The 26,667-nt window shown below is 44.8% G+C and overlaps 1 protein-coding gene across 2 annotated transcripts in view; it reads right to left on the bottom strand.

Annotated features, from left to right (window-relative positions):
- Window positions 1-26,667, bottom strand: part of HOOK1 (hook microtubule tethering protein 1) — a 51,778-nt gene extending 25,111 nt beyond the window's left edge. Inside the window, exons 1-4 of one of the 2 annotated variants that reach the window (XM_073544593.1) lie at window positions 26,616-26,667; window positions 26,432-26,531; window positions 4,000-4,085; window positions 2,940-3,012 (exon numbers count right to left, since the gene is read on the bottom strand). In XM_073544593.1, the coding sequence (XP_073400694.1) occupies window positions 2,940-3,012; window positions 4,000-4,085; window positions 26,432-26,476 (204 nt within the window). In that variant the 5' untranslated portion in view covers window positions 26,477-26,531; window positions 26,616-26,667. The remainder of the gene's footprint in view (window positions 1-2,939; window positions 3,013-3,999; window positions 4,086-26,431; window positions 26,532-26,615) is intronic. The other variant, XM_073544595.1, reaches the window with a different exon arrangement.

Genomic DNA, 26,667 nt, shown 5'->3' with positions numbered 1-26,667 from the left:
GGTGTTCCCACTTATTTGCTGTTATCTTATTACAAACACAAAATATTTATGTTTATGAAAATGGAAACTTTATTGGAGACCTTCTAACCCCGGACATAAGATCAAAGACCATGTGCGACTTTTTTGCATGGGCTGTCTTCTAAGTTTGGTTCATTAGCTGCCAATACACAGGTGGGCTGTCATGTGGCTGTTCTTATTACAATGTACATCTGCATTTAACTTGAGTACTCATAGAGGAAAAGAGATAAAGTGCAATTTTTAAAGGAAACCTGCCAGGCGATTCATAAACTGAGGGCAGCATGAATCAGGTCCTGGCTGCACGACTGAAGCGAGATATGACTGCAGCTCTGACATTTCAGAGAAAATATACTTTGAAGATCCATCGCTGCTTGAGCTGATCATCAGGTTTCTCCTTATGTGCACACAAGGGAGAACCCAGTCAATTACCCCCTGCAGCGCTGGGAAGATCCACCCAGAGCCGGACTAGTCTCATCTCCAGCTATGGTCCACAGCCCATTATTCAAAGCATATTTTCTCTGAAACACCAGAGCATTTCAGACAGAAAATATATCTGGCTACAATTTTTTCTGGCTCATACATGATTCATAAAGCTGGATGGGCCGTCTGATAAGTCATGAAGAAAATCATGCTCATAAATGTGAAGAGGGTGAAAACACAATGCACTTGTAAATGTTATATTCTGCCCAGTGCTGCATTCATAATTCTGCATGGTCCAAAGCTGACATTTCTAGTGTTTCATGCTTGTTCAGTGATTGTGCAGCACTTACCCTGGTGACTTGCATTCAAGGCTGCTGATTATTTCAAATAATTACTGGCAGAATAGTGAGTGCAGCTCTGGGGTATAATACAGGATGTAACTCAGGATCAGTAATGTTGCCTGGAAAACAGGAGAAGTCCCAGAAGACTGGAGAAGAGCAAATGTTGTTCCTATCTTCAAAAAGGGGAAGAAGGTGGACCCAGGCAACTATAGGCCGGTGAGTCTGACTTCTATACCAGGAAAGATCTTTGAACAAATTATTAAACAACATGTATGTCAGTACCTGGATAAGAATGAAGTGATTAAACAGAGTCAGCATGGGTTTGTAACTAGTAAGTCATGTCAGACTAACTTAATTTCCTTCTATGACGGAATCACTGATTGGGTGGATCAAGGAAATGCTGTAGATATAGTATATCTTGACTTCAGCAAAGCATTTGACAAAGTATCTCATACAATCCTTATTGAAAAAATGACTAAGTATGGAATGGACAAGGCAACTGTTAGGTGGATTCATAACTGGCTTAGTGATCGGACCCAAAGAGTGGTCGTAAATGGCTGCACATCCAGTTGGAAGAATGTCTCAAGTGGGGTACCACAGGGCTCTGTCCTGGGCCCTGTATTGTTCAACATCTTTATCAACGATTTAGATGAAGGAATTGAGGGTAAACTGATTAAATTTGCTGATGACACAAAGCTAGGAGGGATAGCTAATACTAGAGAAGAGAGAGAGAGGATTCAAAAAGATATAAATAAACTGGAGAAGTGGGCAGCAACTAACAAAATGGTTTTTAACAGGGAGAAATGCAAAGTACTACATCTGGGCAATAAAAATGAAAAAAAGCATATACAGAATGGGAGGAATAGGCCTAAGCAACAGCACATGTGAAAAAGACTTGGGTATACTAATAGATCACAGACTGAATATGAGTCAACAGTGTGATGCAGCAGCAAAAAAAGCAAATGCAATTCTAGGATGTATTAACAGAAGCATACAGTCTAGATCACGTGAAGTCATTATTTCCCACTACTCCTCTTTGGTCAGACCTCATTTGGAATATTGTGTCCAGTTTTGGGCACCACATTTTAAAAAAGACATCAACAAACTGGAGCAAGTTCAGAAAAGAGCAACCAGAATGGTGACCGGTCTGCAAACCCTGTCTTATGAGGAAAGGTTGCAGGATTTGGGATTGTTTAGTTTGCAAAAGAGAAGACTGAGAGGAGACTTAATAGCTGTCTACAAATATCTAAAGGGCTGTCACATTGTAGAAGGATCAACTTTATTCTCATTTGCACAAGGAAAGACTAGAAGCAATGGGATGAAACTGAATGGGAGGAGACACAGATTAGATATTAGAAAAAACTTTTTGACAGTTAGAGTGATCAATGAGTGGAACAAGCTGCCACGAGAAGTGGTGAGTTCTCCTTCAATGGATGTCTTCAAACAGAGGCTGGACAGACATCTGACTGGGATGATTTAGCGAATCCTGCTTTGAGCAGGGGGTTGGACCAGATGGCCCAGGAGGTCCCTTCCAACTCTACGATTCTATGATTCTATGATTCTATGTACACAGTGACTGCACCAGCAGAATAGTGAGTGCAGCTCTGGGGTATAATACAGGATGTAACTCAGGATCAGTAATGCAATGTATGTACACAGTGACTGCACCAGCAGAATAGTGAGTGCAGCTCTGGAGTATAATACAGGATGTAACTCAGGATCAGTAATATAATGTATGTACACAGTGACTGCACCAGCAGAATAGTGAGTGCAGCTCTGGAGTATAATACAGGATGTAACTCAGGATCAGTAATGTAATGTATGTATACAGTGACTGCAGCAGAATAGTGAGTGCAGCTCTGGGGTATAATACAGGATGTAACTCAGGATCAGTAATGTAATGTATGTACACAGTGACTGCACCAGCAGAATAGTGAGTGCAGCTCTGGAGTATAATACAGGATGTAATTCAAGAACAGTACTGATCAGTAATGTAATGTCTGTATGCAGTGACTCCATCCGTAGAACCTGCTGAACCTGTTCACGTGTTTCGAGACACCTCAGTACATTCATATTTTAGTCCATGAAGATCAGATACAACGATGAAGAATAAGTGATAATTACATATTTATTTTTATCTCGCCTAATGATAAAAAATACCTTTATCCTCCGATTGTCTCCAACATCTTCTTTAATACGTGCTAACCAGGACTCATTAAAGTAGGAGCCATCTCTATGGGAAGGACATGAAAAATCTGTGACTAAAACTGAAATCACTTTTTAGGCCAATATGGCCCATTATCTTCATTGTCGTCAATAATACCGGTGTAATAACTTTAGTGCTCTTTCCACTCAAAACCTGAATGTCTCCTTCACAGGGATCTAGGAAGCTGAGATATGAGGCGCTGTTTGCTGCTTCCCGTGATTTTCAGTCCCAGACTAACAAAACTGATACACACCGATGACCATAAAGTTCCACTTAGTGTCACGCACCAAAAGGACAGCAAAAGCAACAAACTCTGCAAACAACTCCTCAAATTTCAGCTTCCTGGACTACAGAAGGGTGACATTGAGGAAAAAAAAAAAGTCACCTTAGATTTTTCCCATAAACTGTGCTTGTATTACTCCCAGCAGTGTGTTCTGGCATTTACTGATCAGGCCGTGTATGTAGCGTCCTGGTATCTCTGCCCGCCTGAGAGTGAATAATTCAGCAGAACAAGTCTGGGCCTGCCAGGGCTGGGAGTCTGAGAAATCGCCCCAGGCCGACAGACTATTTAGAGTTTTATGCTACATGTTGTCACTGATGAGGAAAAATTAGGAAATACATTCGGGATCCGAATCAATTAAGCAAAAGTGCAGTAGTCACAGAGAACGTCTCTCACTTTGGAAGCTGGAGTACATTCATGTATTACAGCACGCGTCAATGATGTCAGCGGGAACCATGCAATACTTTATTTTCCCTGTGGTGGCGCTGCAGGAAAATTGTATTTTTAAACGTGACAGAGGTGGTGGGACATTCTGCGATTATTCCCAGTGAATCTCTCCATCCACTGATAGTGAGAAGATATATAGAAATGGTGAATAATGGAAACATGACGTAGATGAGAGAGGACAGGACTTCCCAACATACAGGGATTCAGCTACAATAACGCAGAAGCTTGGACACAAATACTCAAAGGCAATGACCAGGGCAGGATCTGCCTCACGGAGGGACACTTACATTTCGTGAAGAACCTGAGCCATCGGCACGCCACCCGTGAGGTCATCGATCGTTTTACATGGAGCGCTGGTGTTAAATGTCTGCAACTGTGGAGAGAAGGCTGAAAATGATCAGTAGCGATAAAAACGAATCTGCTATCTGGTCACTTGTCCTTGAACCACCTCTCACTGTTCTCACGTGAGTAGAGTTGCAATCATAACCCATTGCGTACCCCCCGATTTCACTCTCCTCTGATGTGTTTCCCAGACACTCAGCTCTGCTATACCAAGCTGCCCGTCTGCCAACTTGGCTCAGCTGTTTCAGGTTTCCAAAAGCTCAGCTCTGCTACATCAAGGTACCTGTATGCATACCCACCTCTACTGTTGTACGGTCTGCAAATTCATCTCTACTGTTCCAAGGTGCTGTTCTCACAGTTGACTTTGCTATTCCTAGGTGTCTACCAGCATAATAGGCTCTGCTGTTCCAAGGACGTGACTACTCTGCATCAAGGTACCTATCTGCATAACTACGGTAATTTTAATATTCCAAGGTGCTCTCCGCACACTCGGCTCTGCTGCATCAAGACACCTGTCACCATAAGTAACTTTACTTTACTGCAAGGTGCTGTCTACACACTCAGCTCAGCTGCATCAAGGTACCTGACTGCATACAAGGCTCTATCTTTATAATAATCTTTATTTTTATATAGCGCTAACATATTCCACAGGACTTTACAGTACAGTTTGCACACATTATCATCACTGTCCCTGATGGGGCTCCCTATCAGTATGTCTTTGGAATGTGGAAGGAAACCGGAGTACCCGGAGGAAACCCAAGCAAACACGGGGAGAACATACAAACTCCTTGCAGATGTTGTCCTTGGTAGGATTCGAACCCAGGACTCCAGCGCTGCAGTGCTAACCACTGAGCCACCGTGCTGCTCTATCGTTCCAAGGTGTCAGTCTGTCAAAATTGCTCTACTGTTCTAAGTTTTTGTCCACAAACTCAGCTCTGCCATACCACAGCACCTGCCTGACAACTCAGCTCTACTATTCCAAGGTACTGCCAAGTACATTCGGCTCTACTACATCAAGATACTTGTGTTCTTCATGCTACCCAGCATATTCAGCTGCAGATTCACACGCCCATTCTACCTGTCATCTATCTAATCAAGCTCTGCTGAATCTGGCTGCATCAATGCCTCTCTTCTGTGCTGCTCATCCAGACCTACGGCTCGGCACATTCAGCTCACCAGATGAGCTATGACATATCGATCTACATAAAGGGTCAATCCATTTAATATTTTTAGGATATGTCATCACTTTATGATCAGTGGAGGTCTGACTTCTGGGCCCCCAAGATGAGAATTGTTTACCCTGCACAGCAGTTCATGGACACTCAGAAATGCTGGGAGCTGCAGGCGGCCCCTGGGAGCCGACTGGGCCAGCTTCAGTTCCTTTCAGGATCAGTGGAGGCCACAGAGGTCAGAACTGAGGATCAGAAAGTGCCATTTATTTATGAGATACTTACGTGTTGCATTTATTACATTGCAAAAACATCCCTATATTATATATAATTATTACACATTTATATTACCATTATTTTTAATAGATGGATTCTCGCCATTTCTCACAATCAACCTCTCATTTTCCGCATTCAGCAAGCTCAGCATGTAAGCGGCGAGCTACGCAGACATTACATAGCCGTCACGTCGTCCACATCAGGGTTCAAAAGGCAATTATTCCTTATCTTCCGCTCATGGATATTGTAACCTACAGGACGCAGCTGTCAGGAGCTAAGTATATGGATCTGAGAACGTTCCCCTTAGGCTACTTTCACACATCAGGTTTTCGGCGTCAGGCGCGATCCGGCGTCGTGCCGGAATGCCGGATCCGGCAAATGTTTTGTAAAACCTGATGTGCCGGATCCGGTTTTCTGCCGGATCCGTCTTGTTCTTGACAGACAAAACCGGATCCGTCTCATCCGGTTCATCCGTTTTTCGACGGATTACGCCGGATCTGGTTTTTAAAATTGACCCTTGTGGCCTTCCGAACGGGATTGGCTACTGGAAAACTATATATAGCATGTTCCTACAGCCCTTCTTTGACAGGTTGTAGAGGAGAAAGTGCAGGTTGGAGAGAAGAGCAAGTTACTGGCGAAGATGGATGTTGTCATTGGAAATATTACCACTAGAAGTTCTGTGACGGTTTCAGTAATGAGGGACAATTTTGCACTATACTTTATGTCACCTCAAGGCAGAGTACACTGGCAGGATGACAGAGTGTGAAAGATTTGTGCCCCAAACTTGTGTACCTTCTGGACCAACAGTATATACCTTTGCCAACCAAAGTTGGCTATCTTGTCATGGTCTTACTATTTTTAGCTTTAGGCCACAGGTGTGTACCTGGTTGTGTTTTATGCAAAGTATTTCACCTTTTAACAAAAGTTGTGTACATTGTTAGGAAATCACCAACAATAAACACAACTTTTCAGGTGAAATACTTTGCTTCAAACACAACCAGGAACACAACTGTGGCAAAAAGCTAAAATTTACCCACAGTTATATACCTGGTTTTGAATACCTTTTTACCTTTGAAATACCCTGTATTTAACCTTTTTTTTAAACATATTTCGCCGCAGAAAGAAATGACAGACAACCAGTGTAAACAATAATTTAACTTTTATTTAAAATATTTTTTTTTGTGTAAACTGTTTTTAAAGTTAAAAAAACTTTTTTAATAAAGGTTTGAAACCAACCAAATGGGCATTTTTATTACAAAAAAAACATTATAACTGTAGTGTGGGGTGGAAATACTGCTGGAGGGGCTGCGGGACACTTCGACAATGGGAGTGTGGAGAGAGGACTGGGATCGTGGTGGGGAAGGAACAGTTAGAGGTGATGGTGTGGAAAAAGCTACAGAATGGGTGGACATGTGGGAGGCAGAAGAGGTGGTGGGCGGTGGAGTGGAGGGTTGGGCAGGGACTGTAGGAGCAGATGATGTTGATGGAAAGTTGTATGGGGAAGGAGTTTGGTACGGGGAAGGAGTTTGGTACGGGGAAGGAGTTTGGTACGGGGCAGGTTGCTGGAAGTGGGGAGATGTCTGGTACTGGGGAGGTTGCTGGTACTGGGAAGGTTGCTGGTACTGGTGAGGTTGCTGGTATGTAATAGGAGGGGGAGGATGGAAAGTGGCTGGAGGGGGTGCAGATGTAATAGGAGGGGGAGGATGGAAAGTGGCTGGAGGGGGTGCAGATGTAATAGGAGGGGGAGGATGGAAAATGGCTGGAGGGGGTGCAGGTGGAGGAACTACAGTGGTGGGAGGTGGAGGTTGGGAGGTAACCTGCTGTAGAGCACCGTGGCACGAATGCATTACATGCATCTGCTGGGTAGGAGATAGTGTTGCCATGCGCTCCACAACAGACCTGAAAAAGGTGTGGTTTGGCGAAGATCTTGCTTCTGAATGCATGGTTTGCAGAAGTGTCTTCACCTCCAGAATGCTGGAGTTGATCTGCTGAAAGCCTGCGGAGATTTGCTCTGACAAGACTTTTAGACAGTTCTGGAAAGATGCATTCAGATGCAAGAACTCTGGCGCATAACTCTTTTCCTGACCCCTCTGCCGCTGCCGCCCAGTACCCGCAGGTGTACTAGAGGTGGCAGGGGCAGAAGGGTGGGGTAAAGGGAAAGCGATCTCCTCACCAGCAGCTTCATGTAATGTAGGCGGCCACGATGCTCCTGTGCTGTTGGATGGGACAGATGGGTCGAATGTGTGGGAAGGCTGGGAAGGTGCAGATGTACCGGGGCGGTCGAAGTGTCCCTCGGTGCCGGTCTCCTCAGGGATCGCCTCAGAAGGGTCCAATCGTGCAGGCTCCCGAGTGCTGCTCACCGTGCTGTGGAATAAAGAGAAAAAAAAACAATTAAAATACTGACATGGTATGGCCCTGGCTGAAAAAAAAAAGTTACATCTAACATTTTTTTTCACATGTGGTGTGTAATATTTACCTTCTAGTGACCATTGTTTCCCGGAGGAACGACAGGGCTTGTGCGTACTTGTACTTGCTCCTGCGTCCTCCAGATCCACTCGGGGCCCGCATCTCTTTATTGAACTCCTTCTTGAAACGATCCCTCACAGACCGCCACCGATTCACAATTCTGTTCCATGAAACGAGAAAGGAGTGGTTAGTATACAACATCAGTGTTTCACAAACTCCAGTCCTCATGGTCCCCAGGGGTCATGTTTTCAGGATTTCCATAGTAAATAGAAATCCTGAACACATGATCCGTGGGGACCACGAGGACTGGAGTTCAGGAAACACTGGTTTACATCAAGCAACCGGTACTGTATATACTTACGCTCTTTAATCTGGGCCCGAACATCGAGGTCCTCCCAGCGGCCCACAAGGAGCGAACAGATTTCCTCCCAGAGTCGTCGGGTAACAATAAGGTCAGCGTGGCGGCGGTCAGCCATATTCCAGAGCGGCTCCCTTTCTCTGACGAGATCGATGAGGTGGTCCACATCGAGTCCTCCATCCTCACCGTCAGAGTCGGGAGCACGCTGTGAAGGCTGTTAAAGAAAAAGACAAAAATAACATAATTAGCCTCCACAAAAGAAATGAAATAAAAAGTGCAAAAAAACAAAGCAAAAATATTTATACTTACACGCTGGTGACCGCCGCGTTGCTGTCGCCGACAACCCTGGGAGGCACTGCGAGGACCTCTTGGCCGAGCACCAGATTGGGAAGACTAGAGAAGAAAACAAAAAATGTTATGTCTTTGGATGTAGGCATTTGTTTGCTGTGTGTGGTCTGCAGAACATTGTTTTCTATGTGTTGTGTGTAGTGTGATGTTGTGTTTCTGCGTTTGATGCAAAAAACTTACCAATTGTGAGCCCACTCCAAGTGTCTGTCCACCCCTTCCTTCTTCTTCTGGGAGCTCCTCTTCATCTTGTGAATCCTGTTTTGAAATAAAAGGCAATGAATAGACATATATTACAGAGATGATGGATTTTGGAAATAAAAACTTACCGTCAAACGCTGACGATGCGAGGGAGGGCTCCCAGAAGATGATGTGCTGTCTTCCTGGTGGCCACACTCCATGCCTGTGGGTGGTGTTCCAGCTGCTGCCATTGCTGCTGCTGCATCTATTGGGCGGCTGTTGAATAAAGAGAAACAAAGGGCCAATGAATATCTTGATATTCAATAGCCCTAGTTTGGAGGAATGGGGGATTTGATAATTACCGTCTCTCATCTGCTGCTGGCCTCCCCTCCTCAGCATGTTCCATTTGCTGCTCCATTTGGGGTGGTGGTGGTGCTGATGGTGCTGCAGTGGTCTCCTGCCTTCTCCTGCTGCGCTTGGTTGCTTTCTTGGGTGGCATGTTGGGTGTGGCTGTGGGTCCCACTGTCTTGCTTTTATATGTCTTGTGGGCAGAGCTACTGAGCATGCTCAGACCAAAAAAACCGGATCCGGCTTTCGCCGGATCAGGCGTATTGCGGCGCTCATAGGCTTTCATTGTGTGAAAAAGCCGGACGCGCCGGATCCGGCGTGTCCGGCTTTTTCGCCGGAGACAAAAAACGTTACAGTAGCCGTTTTATCCAGACGCCGGATCGCGACACATTGCCGGATCCGGCGAAAACCGGATGAAACGCATGGCCATCCGGCGCGATCCGGCGCAAATGCAAGTCAATGGGGGGGAAACCGGATCCGGCATTGCATTTCGCCGGATCCAGTTTCTGTCAAAAGCGCCGGATCGCGCCTGACGGCGAAAACCTGATGTGTGAAAGAGGCCTTACTGGTGGCTCAGCAACTCGTCCTCTCCCAGTCACCACACGGGACTGCCATCATCCAAATCAGACCACAGAACCCAGTCAGGTTTCCTTTTCTCCATCTATTAGTAGCTAAGGACCTCAGCAGGCATGTGTGTATGTCAGGCCAGCCATGGCGAAGCTGCAGTGAATAACTGTGATGCCACCGTCCACAGACAGGAGAAGAATCCGCCATCACATCTCCACTTCTTACAACACGTCAATCTCTAAATCTTCATGAAACATTGAGCAACTTTACAAAGACTTTGCTTTTCTCTTCTTGCACAATGTTACATCATGTCTTAAGGCCCCGTCACACTAAGCGACTTACCAGCGATCCCGACACCGATATCAAGGTGTCAGGATCGCTGGTAAGTCGCTATGTGATCGCTGATGAGCTGTCACACAGACAGCTTCACCAGCGATCAGCACAGCGATGCCGAGCGCCCGGCATCGCTGGCCATCCTGTAAAAAATAGAATCAAAATAAAAAATATAGTTATTCTCACCTTCCGATGTCCCGCGCAGTCTTCCAGCCTCTCTCCACGCTCCGGTCCCAGTGATCCTTTGCATGAATGACCGCGAGATGTCACGGTCTCGCGGGATAACAAAGTCTCGCGGTCATTCGTGCAAAGGATCACTGGGACCGGAGCGTGGAGAGAGGCAGGATGGCTGAACGGGACATCGGAAGGTGAGAATAACTATATTTTTTATTTTTTTTATTATTTTTTACACCTGATCGCTGGTCTCCCGCTGTCACACACAACGATGCGTGCTGGCCAGCGGGAGACCAGCGACCAAAGAAATGTCCAGAGATTTCTTGCAGCGATCAGCGATACCGGCAGGGGGGCCGCTCGCTGATCGCTGTCACACACAGCGATCTCGCTGGTGAGATCGCTGTTACGTCACAAAAGTTGTGACTCAGCAGCGATCTCGCTACCGAGATTGCTTAGTGAGACGGGCCCTTTATTCTCCGGGTGACGTACAAAGCTTCATTCACACTTCTTCTTCTAGTGGCCACAGTTTATCCACAGTCATGAGATTTGATTTCCGCTAAGAAGATGTTATATTCAGACTTGCAGATTTCAGCTGCTATTTTCTGTGCAGAAAAAAAAAAAAACATCTATCTCCATAAATATTAAAATCTGGAGCAGTTTTAGAATCCGCCTTCCAAAATAATATGAATTACACACATAAACCTCCTACAATTACAACTTATTAAAAGCAGCATTCTGTGTCCCCTCTAGAACGGAGCGGTGGGCACACATAGCGCGCTCAGCTGTGCTTCTCAGCCTCATAGATTTGACTGTTGCGACAGAGCGCAGGCTCGACTACCGCTACAAAACGGAGACAAGGGACCTGTGTTGTCATTATTGCTTGTTTGTCTCAGTGGCAGGACCCCAATCATTGGATACTTATCTCATTAATGTTTTCTAAAAGGGGTCCTACCTCTGGGTCCTCATTTAAAAGGAGGGGCACTTTAATTCTATACTGATAAAAATATAATTCTTCTCTGACGAACACTGGAAAAAGGCACCAAAACTTTAACAAAAATGGTAAAATGCACTTTCTCCTACATCATATAACTGTACAGTGGCTACTGTTAAGAGCAATTCCCAAAATGTGAAATGGCATGCTGGGAAATTTCAGCTCTGAAGACTTCTGTATTATGAATGCAACTCTCTAACATACGGTAATACAGGCTTTACATCAGGGTCAGTACAGAATAGTGAGTGCAGCTCTGGAGTATAATACAGGATGTAACTCAGGATCAGTAATGTGTGTACACAGTGACTGCACCAGCAGAATAGTGAGTGCAGCTCTGGAGTATAATACAGGATGTAACTCAGGATCAGTAATGTAATGTATGTACACAGTGACTGCACCAGCAGAATAGTGAGTGCAGCTCTGGAGTATAATACAGGATGTAACTCAGGATCAGTAATGTAATGTATGTACACAGTGACTGCACCAGCAGAATAGTGAGTGCAGCTCTGGAGTATAATACAGGATGTAACTCAGGATCAGTAATGTATGTACACAGTGACTGCACCTCAATGGGGAGGGTGCAGCTGTGCTGGGGGACAAAATGGCTAGAAGGGTGGAGGAGTGTTTAAACTAGGGACAGGGGGAGGGTATTCCTTTTATAGGAGGGGAAGACAGTGCAGCTAGAGACCTGGGCACAAATAATGACATTGGGGGTGGGGGTGGCATGGGGGGTGGGGTTAGAACAGTTAATAATTTAAGAAAGAATAGAGGTACAGAGAGATACATAAAGTGCATGTATACTAATGCCAGAAGTCTCGCCAACAAAATGGAGGAATTGGAGTTAATGTTGTTGGAACATAATTATGACATGGTGGGGATATCTGAGACATGGCTGGACAAGAGCCGTGACTGGGCTGTTAATTTACAGGGCTATAGTCTGTTCAGAAATGACCGAACAAATAAGCGAGGGGGAGGCGTGTTTATATGTAAAATCATCCTTAAAACCCATCCTTCGTGATAATATATATGAATCTAATGAAAATGTAGAGTCCCTGTGGGTAGAGATAAGGGGAGGGGGGAAAAATAATAAATTACTGATAGGGGTTTGTTATAAGTCTCCAAAAATAATGGAAGCAACAGAGAATATCCTCATAAAGCAAATAGATGAAGCTGCGACTCAAGGAGAATCATTATTATGGGGGACTTCAACTACCCTGAAATACATTGGGGAACCGAAACCTGCAGTTCCAGCAAAGGTAATAGGTTTTTGACTACTATGAGAGACAATTACCTTTCACCACTGGTTCAGGACCCAACAAGAGGGGGGCACTGCTAGACCTAATATTAACCAACAGGCCAGACCGCATATCAAATGTAAGGGTTGGGGGTCACTTGGGTAACAGTGATCACAAATTAATAAGTTTTCATGTATCCTTTAATAAGATGTGTAGTAGATGGGTTACAAGGACACTAAACTTCAGGAAGGCAAATTTCCAACGGATGAGAGATGATCTTGGTGGAATTAACTGGGACGATATCCTGAGACATAAAAATACACAAAGAAAATGGGAGACGTTTATTAGCATCCTGAATAGGAGCTGTGCACAATATATACCGTATGGGAATAAACATGCGAGAAATAGGAGGAAACCACTATGGCTAAATAGAGCTGTAAGGGGAGCAATAAGGGACAAAAATAAAGCATTTAGCGAATTAAAGCAAGTAGGTAGTGATGAGGCATTAACTAAATACAGAAGATTAAATAAATTTTGTAAAAAGCAAATCAAGACAGCAAAGATTGAGACAGAGAGACTCATTGCCAGAGAAAGTAAAAATAATCCCAAAATATTCTTTAACTACATAAATAGTAAGAAACTAAAAAATGATAGTGTTGGCCCCCTTAAAAATAGTCTGGGTGAAATGGTGGATGAGGATGAGGAAAAAGCCAATATGCTAAATGACTTTTTTTCAACAGTGTTTACACAAGAAAATCCCATGACGGATAACATGATCAGGGATAAAAATTCTCTGTTAAATGTCACCTGCTTAACCCAGCAGGAAGTACTGCGGCGTCTACAAATCACTAAAATTGACAAATCCCTGGGCCCGGATGGGATACACCCCCGAGTACTGCAGGAATTAAGCACAGTCATAGATAGACCATTATTTTTAATCTTTAAAGATTCCATAATAACAGGGTCTGTACCACAGGACTGGCGTATAGCAAATGTGGTGCCAATATTCAAAAAGGGGACAAAAACTGAACTTGGAAATTATAGGCCAGTAAGTTTAACCTCAACTGTGGGTAAAATCCTGGAGGGTTTTCTAAGAGATACTATACTGGAGTATCTGGAGAAGAATAACCTCATGACCCAATATCAACATGGGTTTACAAGGGACCGTTCCTGTCAGACTAATCTGATAAGCTTTTATGAAGAGGTAAGTTCCGGACTGGACCAAGGGAATGCAGTGGATGTGGTGTACATGGACTTTTCAAAAGCTTTTGATACGGTGCCACACAAAAGGTTGATACATAAAATGAGAACAATGGGGATAGGGGAAAATATGTGTAGGTGGGTTAAGAGCTGGCTCAGGGATAGGAAACAAAGGGTGGTTATTAATGGAGCACACTCAGACTGGGTCACGGTTAGCAGTGGGGTACCACAGGGGTCAGTTTTGGGCCCACTTCTTTTTAACATATTTATTAATGACCTTGTAGGGGGCATAGAGAGTAGAATTTCAATATTTGCAGATGACACTAAACTCTGCAGGGTAATCAATACAGAGGAGGACAATTTTATATTACAGGAGGATTTATGTAAACTAGAAGCTTGGGCTAATAAATGGCAAATGAGCTTTAATGGGGATAAATGTAAGGTCATGCACTTGGGTAGAACGAACAAGATGTATAATTATGTGCTTAATTGTGAAACACTGGGCAAAACAGTCACTGAAAAAGACCTGGGTGTATGGGTGGACGACAAACTCACATTTAGCGGCCAGTGTCAGGCAGCTGCTGCAAAGGCAAATAAAATAATGGGATGCATTAAAAGAGGCATAGATGCTCATGAGGAGAACATAATTTTACCTCTATATAAGTCACTAGTGCGACCACACTTAGAATACTGTGTACAGTTCTGGTCTCCGGTGTATAAGAAAGACATAGCTGAACTGGAGCGGGTGCAGAGAAGAGCGACCAAGGTTATTAGGGAACTAGGGGGTCTGCAATACCAAGACAGGTTATTACATTTGGGGTTATTCAGTTTGGAGAATCGAAGGCTTAGGGGTGATCTTATTACAATGTATAAATATATGCGGGGACAATACCAAGAGCTTTCTAATGATCTTTTTACTCTTAGACCTGTGAAGGGGACAAGGGGGCATCCTCTACGTCTGGAGGAAAGAAGGTTTAAGCATACTCACAGACGCGGATTCTTTACTGTAAGAGCAGTGAGACTATGGAACTCTCTGCCATATGATGTTGTAATGAGTGATTCCCTACTAAAATTTAAGAAGGGACTGGATGCCTTTCTTGAAAAGTATAATATTACAGGGTATATACACTCACTGGCCACTTTATTAGGTACAACATGCTAGTAACGGGTTGGACCCCCTTTTGCCTTCAGAACTGCCTCAATTCTTCGTGGCAGAGATTCAACAAGGTGCTGGAAGCATTCCTCAGAGATTTTGGACCATATTGACATGATGGCATCACACAGTTGGCGCAGATTTGTCGGCTGCACATCCCTGATGCGAATCTCCCGTTCCACCACATCCCAAAGATGCTCTATTGGATTGAGATCTGGTGACTGAGGAGGCCATTTGAGTACAGTGAACTCATTGTCATGTTCAAGAAACCAATCTGAGATGAATCGAGCTTTATGACATGGCGCATTATCCTGCTGAAAGTAGCCATCAGATGCCTGTTCTTAGCTGAGAGGAGTGGTACCCAGTGTGGTCTTCTGCTGCTGTAGCCCATCTGCCTCAAAGTTCGACGCACTGTGCGTTCAGAGATGCTCTTCTGCCTACCTTGGTTGTAACGGGTGGCAATTTGAGTCACTGTTGCCTTTCTATCAGCTCGAACCAGTATGCCCATTCTCCTCTGACCTCTGGCATCAACAAGGCATTTCCGGCCACAGAACTGCCGCTCACTGGATTTTTTTTCTTTTTCGGACCATTCTCTGTAAACCCTAGAGATGGTTGTGCGTGAAAATCCCAGTAGATCAGCAGTTTCTGAAATACTCAGACCAGCCCTTCTGGCACCAACAATCATGCCACGTTCAAAGGCACTCAAATCACCTTTCTTCCCCATACTGATGCTCGGTTTGAACTGCAGGAGATTGTCTTGACCATGTCTACATGCCTAAATGCTCTGAGTTGCCGCCATGTGATTGGCTGATTAGAAATTAAGTCTTAACACACAGTTGGACAGGTGTACCTAATAAAGTGGCCAGTGAGTGTACACTAGTCTCCTTAATATTGCGTTGATCCAGGGAGCAAGTCTGATTGCCGTATTTGGAGTCAGGAAGGAATTTTTTTCCCCAATGTGAAGCTTACTTGTTGCCACATGGGGTTTTTTGCCTTCCTCTGGATCAACATGTTAGGGCAAGTTAGGATAGGATATGGGTTGAACTAGATGGACTTAAAGTCTCCCTTCAACCTTAATAACTATGTTACTATGTTACCAGCAGAATAGTGAGTGCAGCTCTGGAGTATAATACAGGATGTAACTCAGGATCAGTAATGTAATGTGTGTACACAGTGACTGCACCAGCAGAATAGTGAGTGCAGCTCTGGGGTATAATACAGGATGTAACTCAGGATCAGTAATGTAATGTACGTACACAGTGACTGCACCAGCAGAATAGTGAGTGCAGCTCTGGAGTATAATACAGGATGTAACTCAGGATCAGTAATGTATGTACACAGTGACTGTACCAGCAGAATAGTGAGTGCAGCTCTGGGGTATAATACAGGATGTAACTCAGGGTCAGTAATGTAATGTGTGTACACAGTGACTGCACCAGCAGAATAGTGAGTGCAGCTCTGGGGTATAATACAGGATGTAACTGAGGATCAGTAGAGGATAAGCAATGTAATGTATGTACGCAATTACTGCACTGGCATATTAATTTTACAAGTGATTACCATAAAAAACATTGCTTTCAAATGGCTATTAGCATTATTTATATATCATAGCTTTTGGGGCCGATGTTGCAGCAGAACTAACAATCCATACTATGAACTGTGCTTGGTCTGCAGGTGTCCTGAATGTCACCATGATGTCACCGAGGCACACATTCCAGGGCCGGGTCATGCTGCCAATCCAAGGTGTAAATACTCCAATCAAATTGAAAAAGAAAATATTCAAATGATGAAAGCAGTCCACACTGAGGAATCCGGATACTTTGTAGTTGCTAATGGTCTCTTTATGTGGCAGCTTTCTCAGGTTGTAAACACACCCAAGAGTCTTCAGGACTGGTTCTACTGGTATTCACAGTGAGGACTATGCTGTGGGGAAGCTGCATGTATGGAGTGAGGTATACCTGAGGTGGAGGAAGCAGGAGACTGATAGAAGACGCTCCAAACACATCACTGCACTCACAGAGACTGCTCTAGGCAGTGCATGGAAATGGCTAATGTTCACATGCGCCATATTCCTATGATAGCTTTTTATTTTATCGTTTACTCTTTCAGATTTCCAACATTGATGAATGCCAATTACACAATTTTTATCCTCCAGTGAAGTTGCAGCAGCAGAGGCTGCAGTAAGTACCTGACCCCATAGCACTGCTCATCCTGCAGTAAGTGCCTGACCCATAGCACTGCTCATCCTGCATTAAGTACCTGACTCCATAGCACTGCTCATCCTGCATTAAGTACCTGACTCCATAGCACTGCTCATCCTGCATTAAGTACCTGACTCCATAGCACTGCTCATTCTGCAGTAAGTACCTGACCCCATAGCACTGCTCATCCTGCGGTAAGCATCTGACCCCATAGCACTGCTCATCCTGCAGTACGTACCTGACCCCATAGCACTGCTCATCCTGCGGTAAGCATCTGACCCCATAGCACTGCTCATCCTGCAGTACGTACCTGACCCCATAGCACTGCTCATCCTGCAGTAAGTACCTGACCCCATAGCACTGCTCATCCTGCAGTACGTACCTGACCTCATAGCACTGCTCATCCTGCAGTAAGTACCTGACCTGATAGCACTGCTCATCCTGCAGTAAGTACCTGACCCCACAGCACTGCTCTTCCTGCAGTGAGTACCTGACCCCACAGCACTGCTCATCCTGCAGTAAGTACCTGACCCCATAGCACTGCTCATCCTGCAGTAAGTACCTGACCCCATAGCACTGCTCATCCTGCAGTGAGTACCTGACCCCATAGCACTGCTCATCCTGCAGTAAGCACCTGACCCCATAGGACTGCTCATCCTGCAGTAAGCACCTGACCCCATAGTACTGCTCATCCTGCAGTGAGTACCTGACCCCATAGCACTGCTCATCCTGCAGTGAGTACCTGACCCCATAGCACTGCTCATCCTGCAGTAAGTACCTGACCACATAGTACTGCTCATCCTGCAGTAAGTAACTGACCCCATAGCACTGCTCATCCTGCAGTGAGTACCTGACCCCATAGTACTGCTCATCCTGCAGTAAGCACCTGACCCCATAGTACTGCTCATCCTGCAATAAGCACCTGACCCCATAGCACTGCTCATCCTGCAGTGAGTACCTGACCCCATAGCACTGCTCATCCTGCAGTAAGTACCTGACCACATAGTACTGCTCATCCTGCAGTAAGCACCTGACCCCATAGTACTGCTCATCCTGCAGTAAGTACCTGACCCCATAGTACTGATCATCCTGCAGTAAGCACCTGACCCCATAGTACTGCTCATCCTGCAGTAAGCACCTGACCCCATAGTACTGCTCATCCTGCAGTAAGTACCTGACCCCATAGTACTGCTCATCCTGCAGTAAGTACCTGACCCCATAGCACTGCTCATCCTGCAGTGAGTACCTGACCCCATAGCACTGCTCATCCTGCAGTAAGTACCTGACCCCATAGTACTGCTCATCCTGCAGTAAGCACCTGACCCCATAGTACTGTTCATCCTGCATTAAGCACCTGACCCCATAGCACTGCTCATCCTGCAGTGAGTACCTGACCCCATAGCACTGCTCATCCTGCAGTAAGTACCTGACCACATAGTACTGCTCATCCTGCAGTAAGCACCTGACCCCATAGTACTGCTCATCCTGCAGTAAGTACCTGACCCCATAGTACTGCTCATCCTGCAGTAAGCACCTGACCCCATAGTACTGCTCATCCTGCAGTAAGCACCTGACCCCATAGTACTGTTCATCCTGCAGTAAGCACCTGACCCCATAGCACTGCTCATCCTGCAGTGAGTACCTGACCCCATAGCACTGCTCATCCTGCAGTAAGTACCTGACCACATAGTACTGCTCATCCTGCAGTAAGCACCTGACCCCATAGTACTGCTCATCCTGCAGTAAGCACCTGACCCCATAGTACTGCTCATCCTGCAGTAAGCACCTGACCCCATAGTACTGCTCATCCTGCAGTAAGCACCTGACCCCATAGTAATGCTCATCCTGCAGTAAGCACCTGACCCCATAGTACTGCTCATCCTGCAGTAAGCACCTGACCCCATAGTACTGCTCATCCTGCAGTAAGCACCTGACCCCATAGTACTGCTCATCTTGCAGCGAAGCAATGATTGTTATGTAAGGCAGTAAAATATTGAGTAAAGTTGTAATCCAAGGACGCGCTTCTCATATCAACCCCCTATTAATAAAATTAATACACAGTATTGATACTCACTATGTAAGACGGCCAGCTACCTGCCCTTTGATGAGAATGTAATAACCCCCCAAAGACCAGCGCTGTCCTCTAATCATTTACAGGAAACCAAGGAAGAGCAAATACCCGGGATTAGGCAGCTCCGCAAATCTGATTTAATTAAGTGAATGACCGATGTCTCACTAAATATAGAAGAACTTATTTACAGAGCAGACATAAAGCGGTTACCAGCAGCACTGGAGCCATATCTGAGGCTGGCAGCACATGGGGCACAAAATCTCTGACTGACATTATGGTACATTAGAGGGAGGCCGGATGCTATCACATCGGGAGGGCGGTAATGTCACGATGGGGGCAGGCTTTGCAGCGTTGAGAATCTCTCCCCCCATGTGCTCACCCACCTATCCACTCTCTCTTTCCCCATGTGCTGACTTCTCCCGTCTGTGCTCTCTTCTTTGACCTGTCTACCCCATGTGCTCTCCCCCTTGTCTGCTGTCTCTCTCCTTCCTGTGTGGTATTCTCCCCTCATGTGCTGTCCCGTTTGAGCTGTCTGCCCCCCATGCTCTGTCTCTCACCCCCCTGTGTCTGACCATGTACAGAACATACCACAGCTCCTGGGCAGGGGAGGAAGCAAAAGACAATACTGACATTAAAGCAGGAGATCGCAGAGGATACATTTTGTGAGGTAAAGTATTGTTTAAAAACAGTCACTGAAATATTTTACCTCACAAAATGAATCCTCTGTGATCCCCTGCTGTAATGTCAGTATTGTCTTTTGCTTCCTCCCCTGCCCAGGAGCTGTGATATGCTCCGTACACGGTCAGACACAGACAATTTTAAAATGAACTTTCGATCGTGGGAAAACCCCTTTCATAGAATCGTAGAGTTGGAAGGGACCTCCTGGGCCATCGTGTCCAACCCCCTGCTCAAAGCAGGATTCGCTAAATCATCCCAGACAGATGTCTGTCCAGCCTCTGTTTGAAGACTTCCATTGAAGGAGAACTCACCACTTCTTGTGGAAGCTTGTTCCACTCATTGATCACTCTGTCAAAAAGTTTTTTCTAATATCTAATGTGACCGGCCTCCTCTGCCTGTAGACACGTCGCGCATCTGCCGCCGGGATCAGCCGAATGATTCACTGTGCCTGCGCAGAATTCGCGCAGGCACAGTGCGACGGTGTTCTGCTGGTGGTACCGCGCAAGAGGCTGTGTGAGTGTGTGTGTGTGAGTGGTGCAACGTTGTTCTGCTGGTGGTACCACGCAATAGGTTGGTACTAGGAGTAGTTTCCATATTTGAGACACCCATCACTTGGGTGTCCCAATATAGCGGTCAGTGAACTTCCTCTGCTTGGAATTCTGGGATCCGGTGACATCTGGACAGGACAGGAAATGAAAACATTACAAGGCAATGATATAAATAGATTGGCAGAATCAATCCACATCAGAAGGTTTTCACATTTGTATCCTGCACTGATCCTGAGTTACATCCTGTATTATACTCCAGAGCTGCACTAACTATTCTGCTGGTGCAGTCACTGTGTACATACATTACATTACTGATCCTGTACTGATCCTGAGTTACATCCTGTATTATACCCCAGAGCTGCACTCATTATTCTGCTGGTGCAGTCACTGTGTACATACATTACATTACTGATCCTGAGTTACATCCTGTATTATACTCCAGAGCTGCACTCACTATTCTGCTGGTGCAGTCACTGTGTACATACATTACATTACTGATCCTGAGTTACATCCTGTATTATACCCCAGAGCTGCACTCACTATTCTGCTTGTTATCTGCAGCGGCTTTCTGTTAGATTAAAAGGGAATCAGCAAGTAAGGACTTGGGCAATGTTGGGCGTAATTTGGGTCACTTTAGTGGTCTGAGGTAGTTAGTTGCCCTCATGATGAATTCCCTCCCATAGAGTGAACTTTCGAGACTACTCAGGTCTCTTCATCAGGCGTTGACTAATGCAAAATCTGAAGAATCACATATATATGCACAACACAGCAGAGAAAAAATGCAATAGATAAGACAAGTGACACGAAGCAGAACTATGATAACAATGATAGTTCTGCTTCTGTCACTTGTCTCATCTATTGCATTTTTTCTCTGCTGTGTTGTGCATATATATGTGATTCTTCAGATTTTGCATTAAGGTACTGTCACACTTAGCAATGTATCAGCGATCCCGACCAGCGATATGACGCGGTCAGGATCGCTGGTACATCGCTAAGCGGTCGCTAGTGAGCTGCCACACAGGCAGATCTCACCACCGACATCGCAGGGGTCAGGGGTCGTTACTTACCTGTCACACCAGGCGATCCTGCGTCCTCCCGCCCGGCTCCATGCGTCGCTCGTCGTCACAGCAGGAACCGCCGCAGGAAGCTGACGACGAGAAACAGTCCTGGACGTTCTCGCGCGATCAGCGATAACCAGCGGGGGAGCGGGTTGTAGGTAAGTATCACACACAGCGATATCGCTAGCAATATCGCTATAACGTCACAAGTTATAGCGATATTGCTAGCGATATCGCTTAGTGTGACAGTACCTTTAGTCAACGCCTGATGAAGAGACCTGAGTAGTCTCGAAAGCTTGCAGTGTGTCACCATCTTTTCAGTTGGCCATTAAAAGGTATCAACCACTGAGGACTCTCAATCCTGAATATTCTTCTATTTACTGGCTAACACGGTACAAAGATATACATCTTTCCTGTATCCCCATAGAGTGAGCGCTCACTAATCCTGCCCCTCAAATATTCACATTTTTTATATCATATACGGTACTTAGCCTAGCTGTGAGTGAATGGAAAACTCATCCTTGTTATGTCCAAACGACCCACATGCAGCTTCTACTTGCATCTATGGATATAAACAATTTTCCCATTCATTGGCAGCAAGCAGAGATCCCATGCACAAACTGTGAAGAACATCCACAGTGGAAACTGCCCAGCACTGCAGATCTGAAATCCGCAGCGTGTCAATTTATTCTGCAGATATTACCCTTTCCGAGGCTTTAGGCACCATACACATCAGACTAATGTCACCGTAGCCCGACTATATTGATGGGTTTGGTCGACGGTCTACTGTGTACGGGGGCGCCAGCCAACTGATGATTGGAGGAGATGTCTGATTCTGGACAGTCGATCACTTTGTTCTCGATGAGATAAGCCGATGGATGATGTGTCGGCCGATGGCTCTGTCCTAGAGAACACGGGAGTGCTCGTCTGAACGAGTGAGCCAGCTCCGATGGCATCGTTCAGAAAACACTCATCTAATGTACATGACGAGCTTATGAAATCAGCATATTAAGGGCTCGTTCACAAGACCATATTTTCACTCCGAGTACTGTCCTTAAAAAAACGGATAGTACTCGGGTCAATGTTATTCAATGAGGCAGTGCAGATGAGCGATTTTTTTTTTTACTGATCAAATCTGCAGGTGAAGAAAAATAATCACAGCCAGCACTAACTTCCTCTGTAAATCGGATGAGGCCCGTCTATTCAAGTCTACAAGTGCGAAAAAATAAATAAATTTGGAGCTACAGTACAGCATCCGCTTTTTTACGGATACATTGCAACTCTGTAGCATAGGAAACTGTAAATAATTACCGGCTGTTGTAAATAAGTGTACTGCACACAGACGACAAGTGAGGGATAAATCAGGCCAGCTTTCTGGATGAAACTCTATCACAATTTTTTTACTATGGTCTTGTCTAAGGCTACATGCACACATCTGTGTGAGACATCCCAGAGCGACACACTTTAGTCTCAGACTGCACTCCGACCATAGAGCGTCACTGACTCACTCACACATCAGTTTTACAAACGGACTCACGGCAGGTCCTATTCTCATCCAAGGATGGAACCAGGACTAAACATTTCCTACTTCAGAAATCCACCAAGTTTCATCCATTTTTAACATAAACATTATTAAGTCACTGAATAAATAGGTCCAGACAAACTACACGCTGCAGAGAAACACGGAAGCACCTAGTGTGGCAGCTGATAAAACATTGGTCTATTTCACTCAAGTGGTAACACATTGATGTGTGAATGCAGCCTCATCTGCTTTAAAAGGTCCAGAAAAGGCCTATAGACGCAAACCCTTAAACTTCAGAACTGTGTGCTCACAATTCTGCTAGTGGAGCCTCTATAAACAGATGTAACCCAGGATCAGTACAGGATCAGTAATGTAATGTATGTACACAGTGACTGCACCAGCAGAATAGTGAGTGCAGCTCTGGAGTATAATACAGGATGTAACTCAGGATCAGTAATGTAATGTATGTACACAGTGACTGCACCAGCAGAATAGTGAGTGCAGCTCTGGAGTATAATACAGGATGTAACTCAGGATCAGTAATGTAATGTATGTACACAGTGACTGCACCAGCAGAATAGTGAGTGCGGCTCTGGAGTATAATATAGGACGCACCTCAGGATCAGTAATGTAATGTATGTACACAGTGACTGCACCAGAAGAATAGTGAGTGCAGCTCTGGGGTATAATACAGGATGTAACTCAGGATCAGTAATGTAATGTATGTACACAGTGACTGCACCAGCAGAATAGTGAGTGCAGCTCTGGAGTATAATATAGGATGTACCTCAGGATCAGTACAGGATCAGTAATGTAATGTATGTATACAGTGACTCCACCAGCAGAATAGTAAGTGCAGCTCTGGGGTATAATACAGGATGTAACTCAGGATCAGTAATGTAATGTATGTACACAGTGACTGCCCAAGCAGAATAGTGAGTGCAGCTCTGGGGTATAATACAAGATGTAACTCATGATCAGTAATGTAATGTATGTACACAGTGACTGCACCAGCAGAATAGTGAGTGCAGCCCTGGGGTATAATACATGATGTAACTCAGGATCAGTAATGTAATGTGTGTACACCGTGACTGCACCAGCAGAATAGTGAGTGCAGCTCTGGGGTATAATACAGGATGTAACTCAGGATCAGTAATGTAATTTATGTACACAGTGACTGCACTAGCAGAATAGTGAGTGCAGCTCTGGGGTATAATACATGATGTAACTCAGGATCAGTAATGTAATGTGTGTACACCGTGACTGCACCAGCAGAATAGTGAGTGCAGCTCTGGAGTATAATACAGGATGTAACTCAGGATCAGTAATGTAATGTGTGTACACCGTGACTGCACCAGCAGAATAGTGAGTGCAGCTCTGGAGTATAATACATGATGTAACTCAGGATCAGTAATGTAATGTGTGTACACAGTGACTGCACTAGCAGAATAGTGAGTGCAGCCCTGGGGTATAATACATGATGTAACTCAGGATCAGTAATGTAATGTGTGTACACCGTGACTGCACCAGCAGAATAGTGAGTGCAGCTCTGGAGTATAATACAGGATGTAACTCAGGATCAGTAATGTAATGTATGTAAACAGTGACTGCACTAGCAGAATAGTGAGTGTAGCCCTGGGGTATAATACATGATGTAACTCAGGATCAGTAATGTAATGTGTGTACACCGTGACTGCACCAGCAGAATAGTGAGTGCAGCTCTGGGGTATAATACATGATGTAACTCAAGATCAGTAATGTAATGTATGTACACCGTGACTGCACCAGCAGAATAGTGAGTGCAGCTCTGGGGTATAATACAGGATGTAACTCAGGATCAGTAATGTAATGTATGTACACCGTGACTGCACCAGCAGAATAGAGTGCAGCTCTGGGGTATAATACATGATGTAACTCAGGATCAGTAATGTAATGTATGTACACAGTGACTGCCCAAGCAGAATAGTGAGTGCAGCCCTGGGGTATAATACATGATGTAACTCAGGATCAGTAATGTAATGTATGTACACAGTGACTCCACCAGCAGAATAGTGAGGGCAGCTCTGGAGTATAATACAGGATGTAACTCAGGATCAGTAATGTAATGTATATACACAGTGACTGCACCAGCAGAATAGTGAGTGCAGCTCTGGGGTATAATACAGGATGTAACTCAGGATCAGTAATGTAATGTATGTACACAGTGACTGCCCAAGCAGAATAGTGAGTGCAGCCCTGGGGTATAATACATGATGTAACTCAGGATCAGTAATGTAATGTATGTACACAGTGACTCCACCAGCAGAATAGTGAGGGCAGCTCTGGAGTATAATACAGGATGTAACTCAGGATCAGTAATGTAATGTATGTACGCAGTGACTGCACCAGCAGAATAGTGAGTGCAGCTCTGGGGTATAATACAGGATGTAACTCAGGATCAGTAATGTAATGTATATACACAGTGACTGCACCAGCAGAATAGTGAGGGCAGCTCTGGGGTATAATACAGGATGTAACTCAGGATCAGTAATGTAATGTATGTACACAGTGACTGCACCAGCAGAATAGTGAGTGCAGCTCTGGGGTATAATACAGGATGTAACTCAGGATCAGTAATGTAATGTATATACACAGTGACTGCACCAGCAGAATAGTGAGTGCAGCTCTGGGGTATAATACAGGATGTAACTCAGGATCAGTAATGTAATGTATGTACACAGTGACTGCACCAGCAGAATAGTGAGTGCAGCTCTGGGGTATAATACAGGATGTTACTCAGGATCAGTAATATAATGTATGTACACAGTGACTGCACCAGCAGAATAGTGAGTGCAGCTCTGGAGTATAATACAGGATGTAACTCAGGATCAGTAATGTAATGTATATACACAGTGACTGCACCAGCAGAATAGTGAGTGCAGCTCTGGGGTATAATACAGGATGTAACTCAGGATCAGTAATGTACCGATTAACTATAGAATAGTATAGAACGTTGTGTCAGCCCTCATACACTGTACAGCATTATATGGCGTCTGATTCTGTATGTGCCGCTGACCTTATACACTTTTATTTTATTCATTTACTAAATTTGTAAACAAAAAAATAGTAATATTAAGTAATGAAAAGCAAATTAATAAATTATTATCTCTCGTTTGCTCCATTGCTGGGAGTATCAGGCTATAGTGTCGTGCTGGGACCTGTAGTTCTATATAAATGTATATATTTTTTTTTCTAGGATGATACAATTTTTTCCAGTAAAAATGAAATAAAAGTGTCATGAAACTAAGTGCAGTGAAGCCCTGATGAAATATTCATCCAGCGGAGCGCAATAACACGACTGTCGTGACGGCTGGAGCGTTATAGTGTTATACTTGTGCAGTAATTCACATTAATAATACATTCATTGGATGCAATCATTACAGGACATCAAACACACAGCTATGACGTCACTGCTGCCCCCTCACCTCCACCACACACCTGTGACGTCACTGCTGCCCCCCTTACCCAGATAATGAGGCTCTCGCACAGCTCGTTCTCGCTCCCGGCCATCGCTTTCCCGTCACTTCTTCTTTTCCTCCGTCCTCCTGATCCCTGTTGACCTCACCTGGGAACAGAGAAGGAGGGAGCAAGCTAAGAACATCGCCTTCTTCACTGTGACGTAACCCACTATTCATTCAATGGAACTTACGCGAGAATATTTCCGTAAGTCTCTTCAGTGAATAGGACATTAGCGCACGCCC

Source organism: Dendrobates tinctorius, unplaced genomic scaffold (genome assembly GCF_039654945.1).
Source record: "Dendrobates tinctorius isolate UK_male_01 unplaced genomic scaffold, ASM3965494v1 ptg000138l, whole genome shotgun sequence".
Lineage (NCBI taxonomy): Eukaryota > Metazoa > Chordata > Amphibia > Anura > Dendrobatidae > Dendrobates > Dendrobates tinctorius.
The sequence above is the reverse complement of the archived record's forward strand: the minus strand, read 5'-3'. Positions and strand labels throughout refer to the sequence as shown.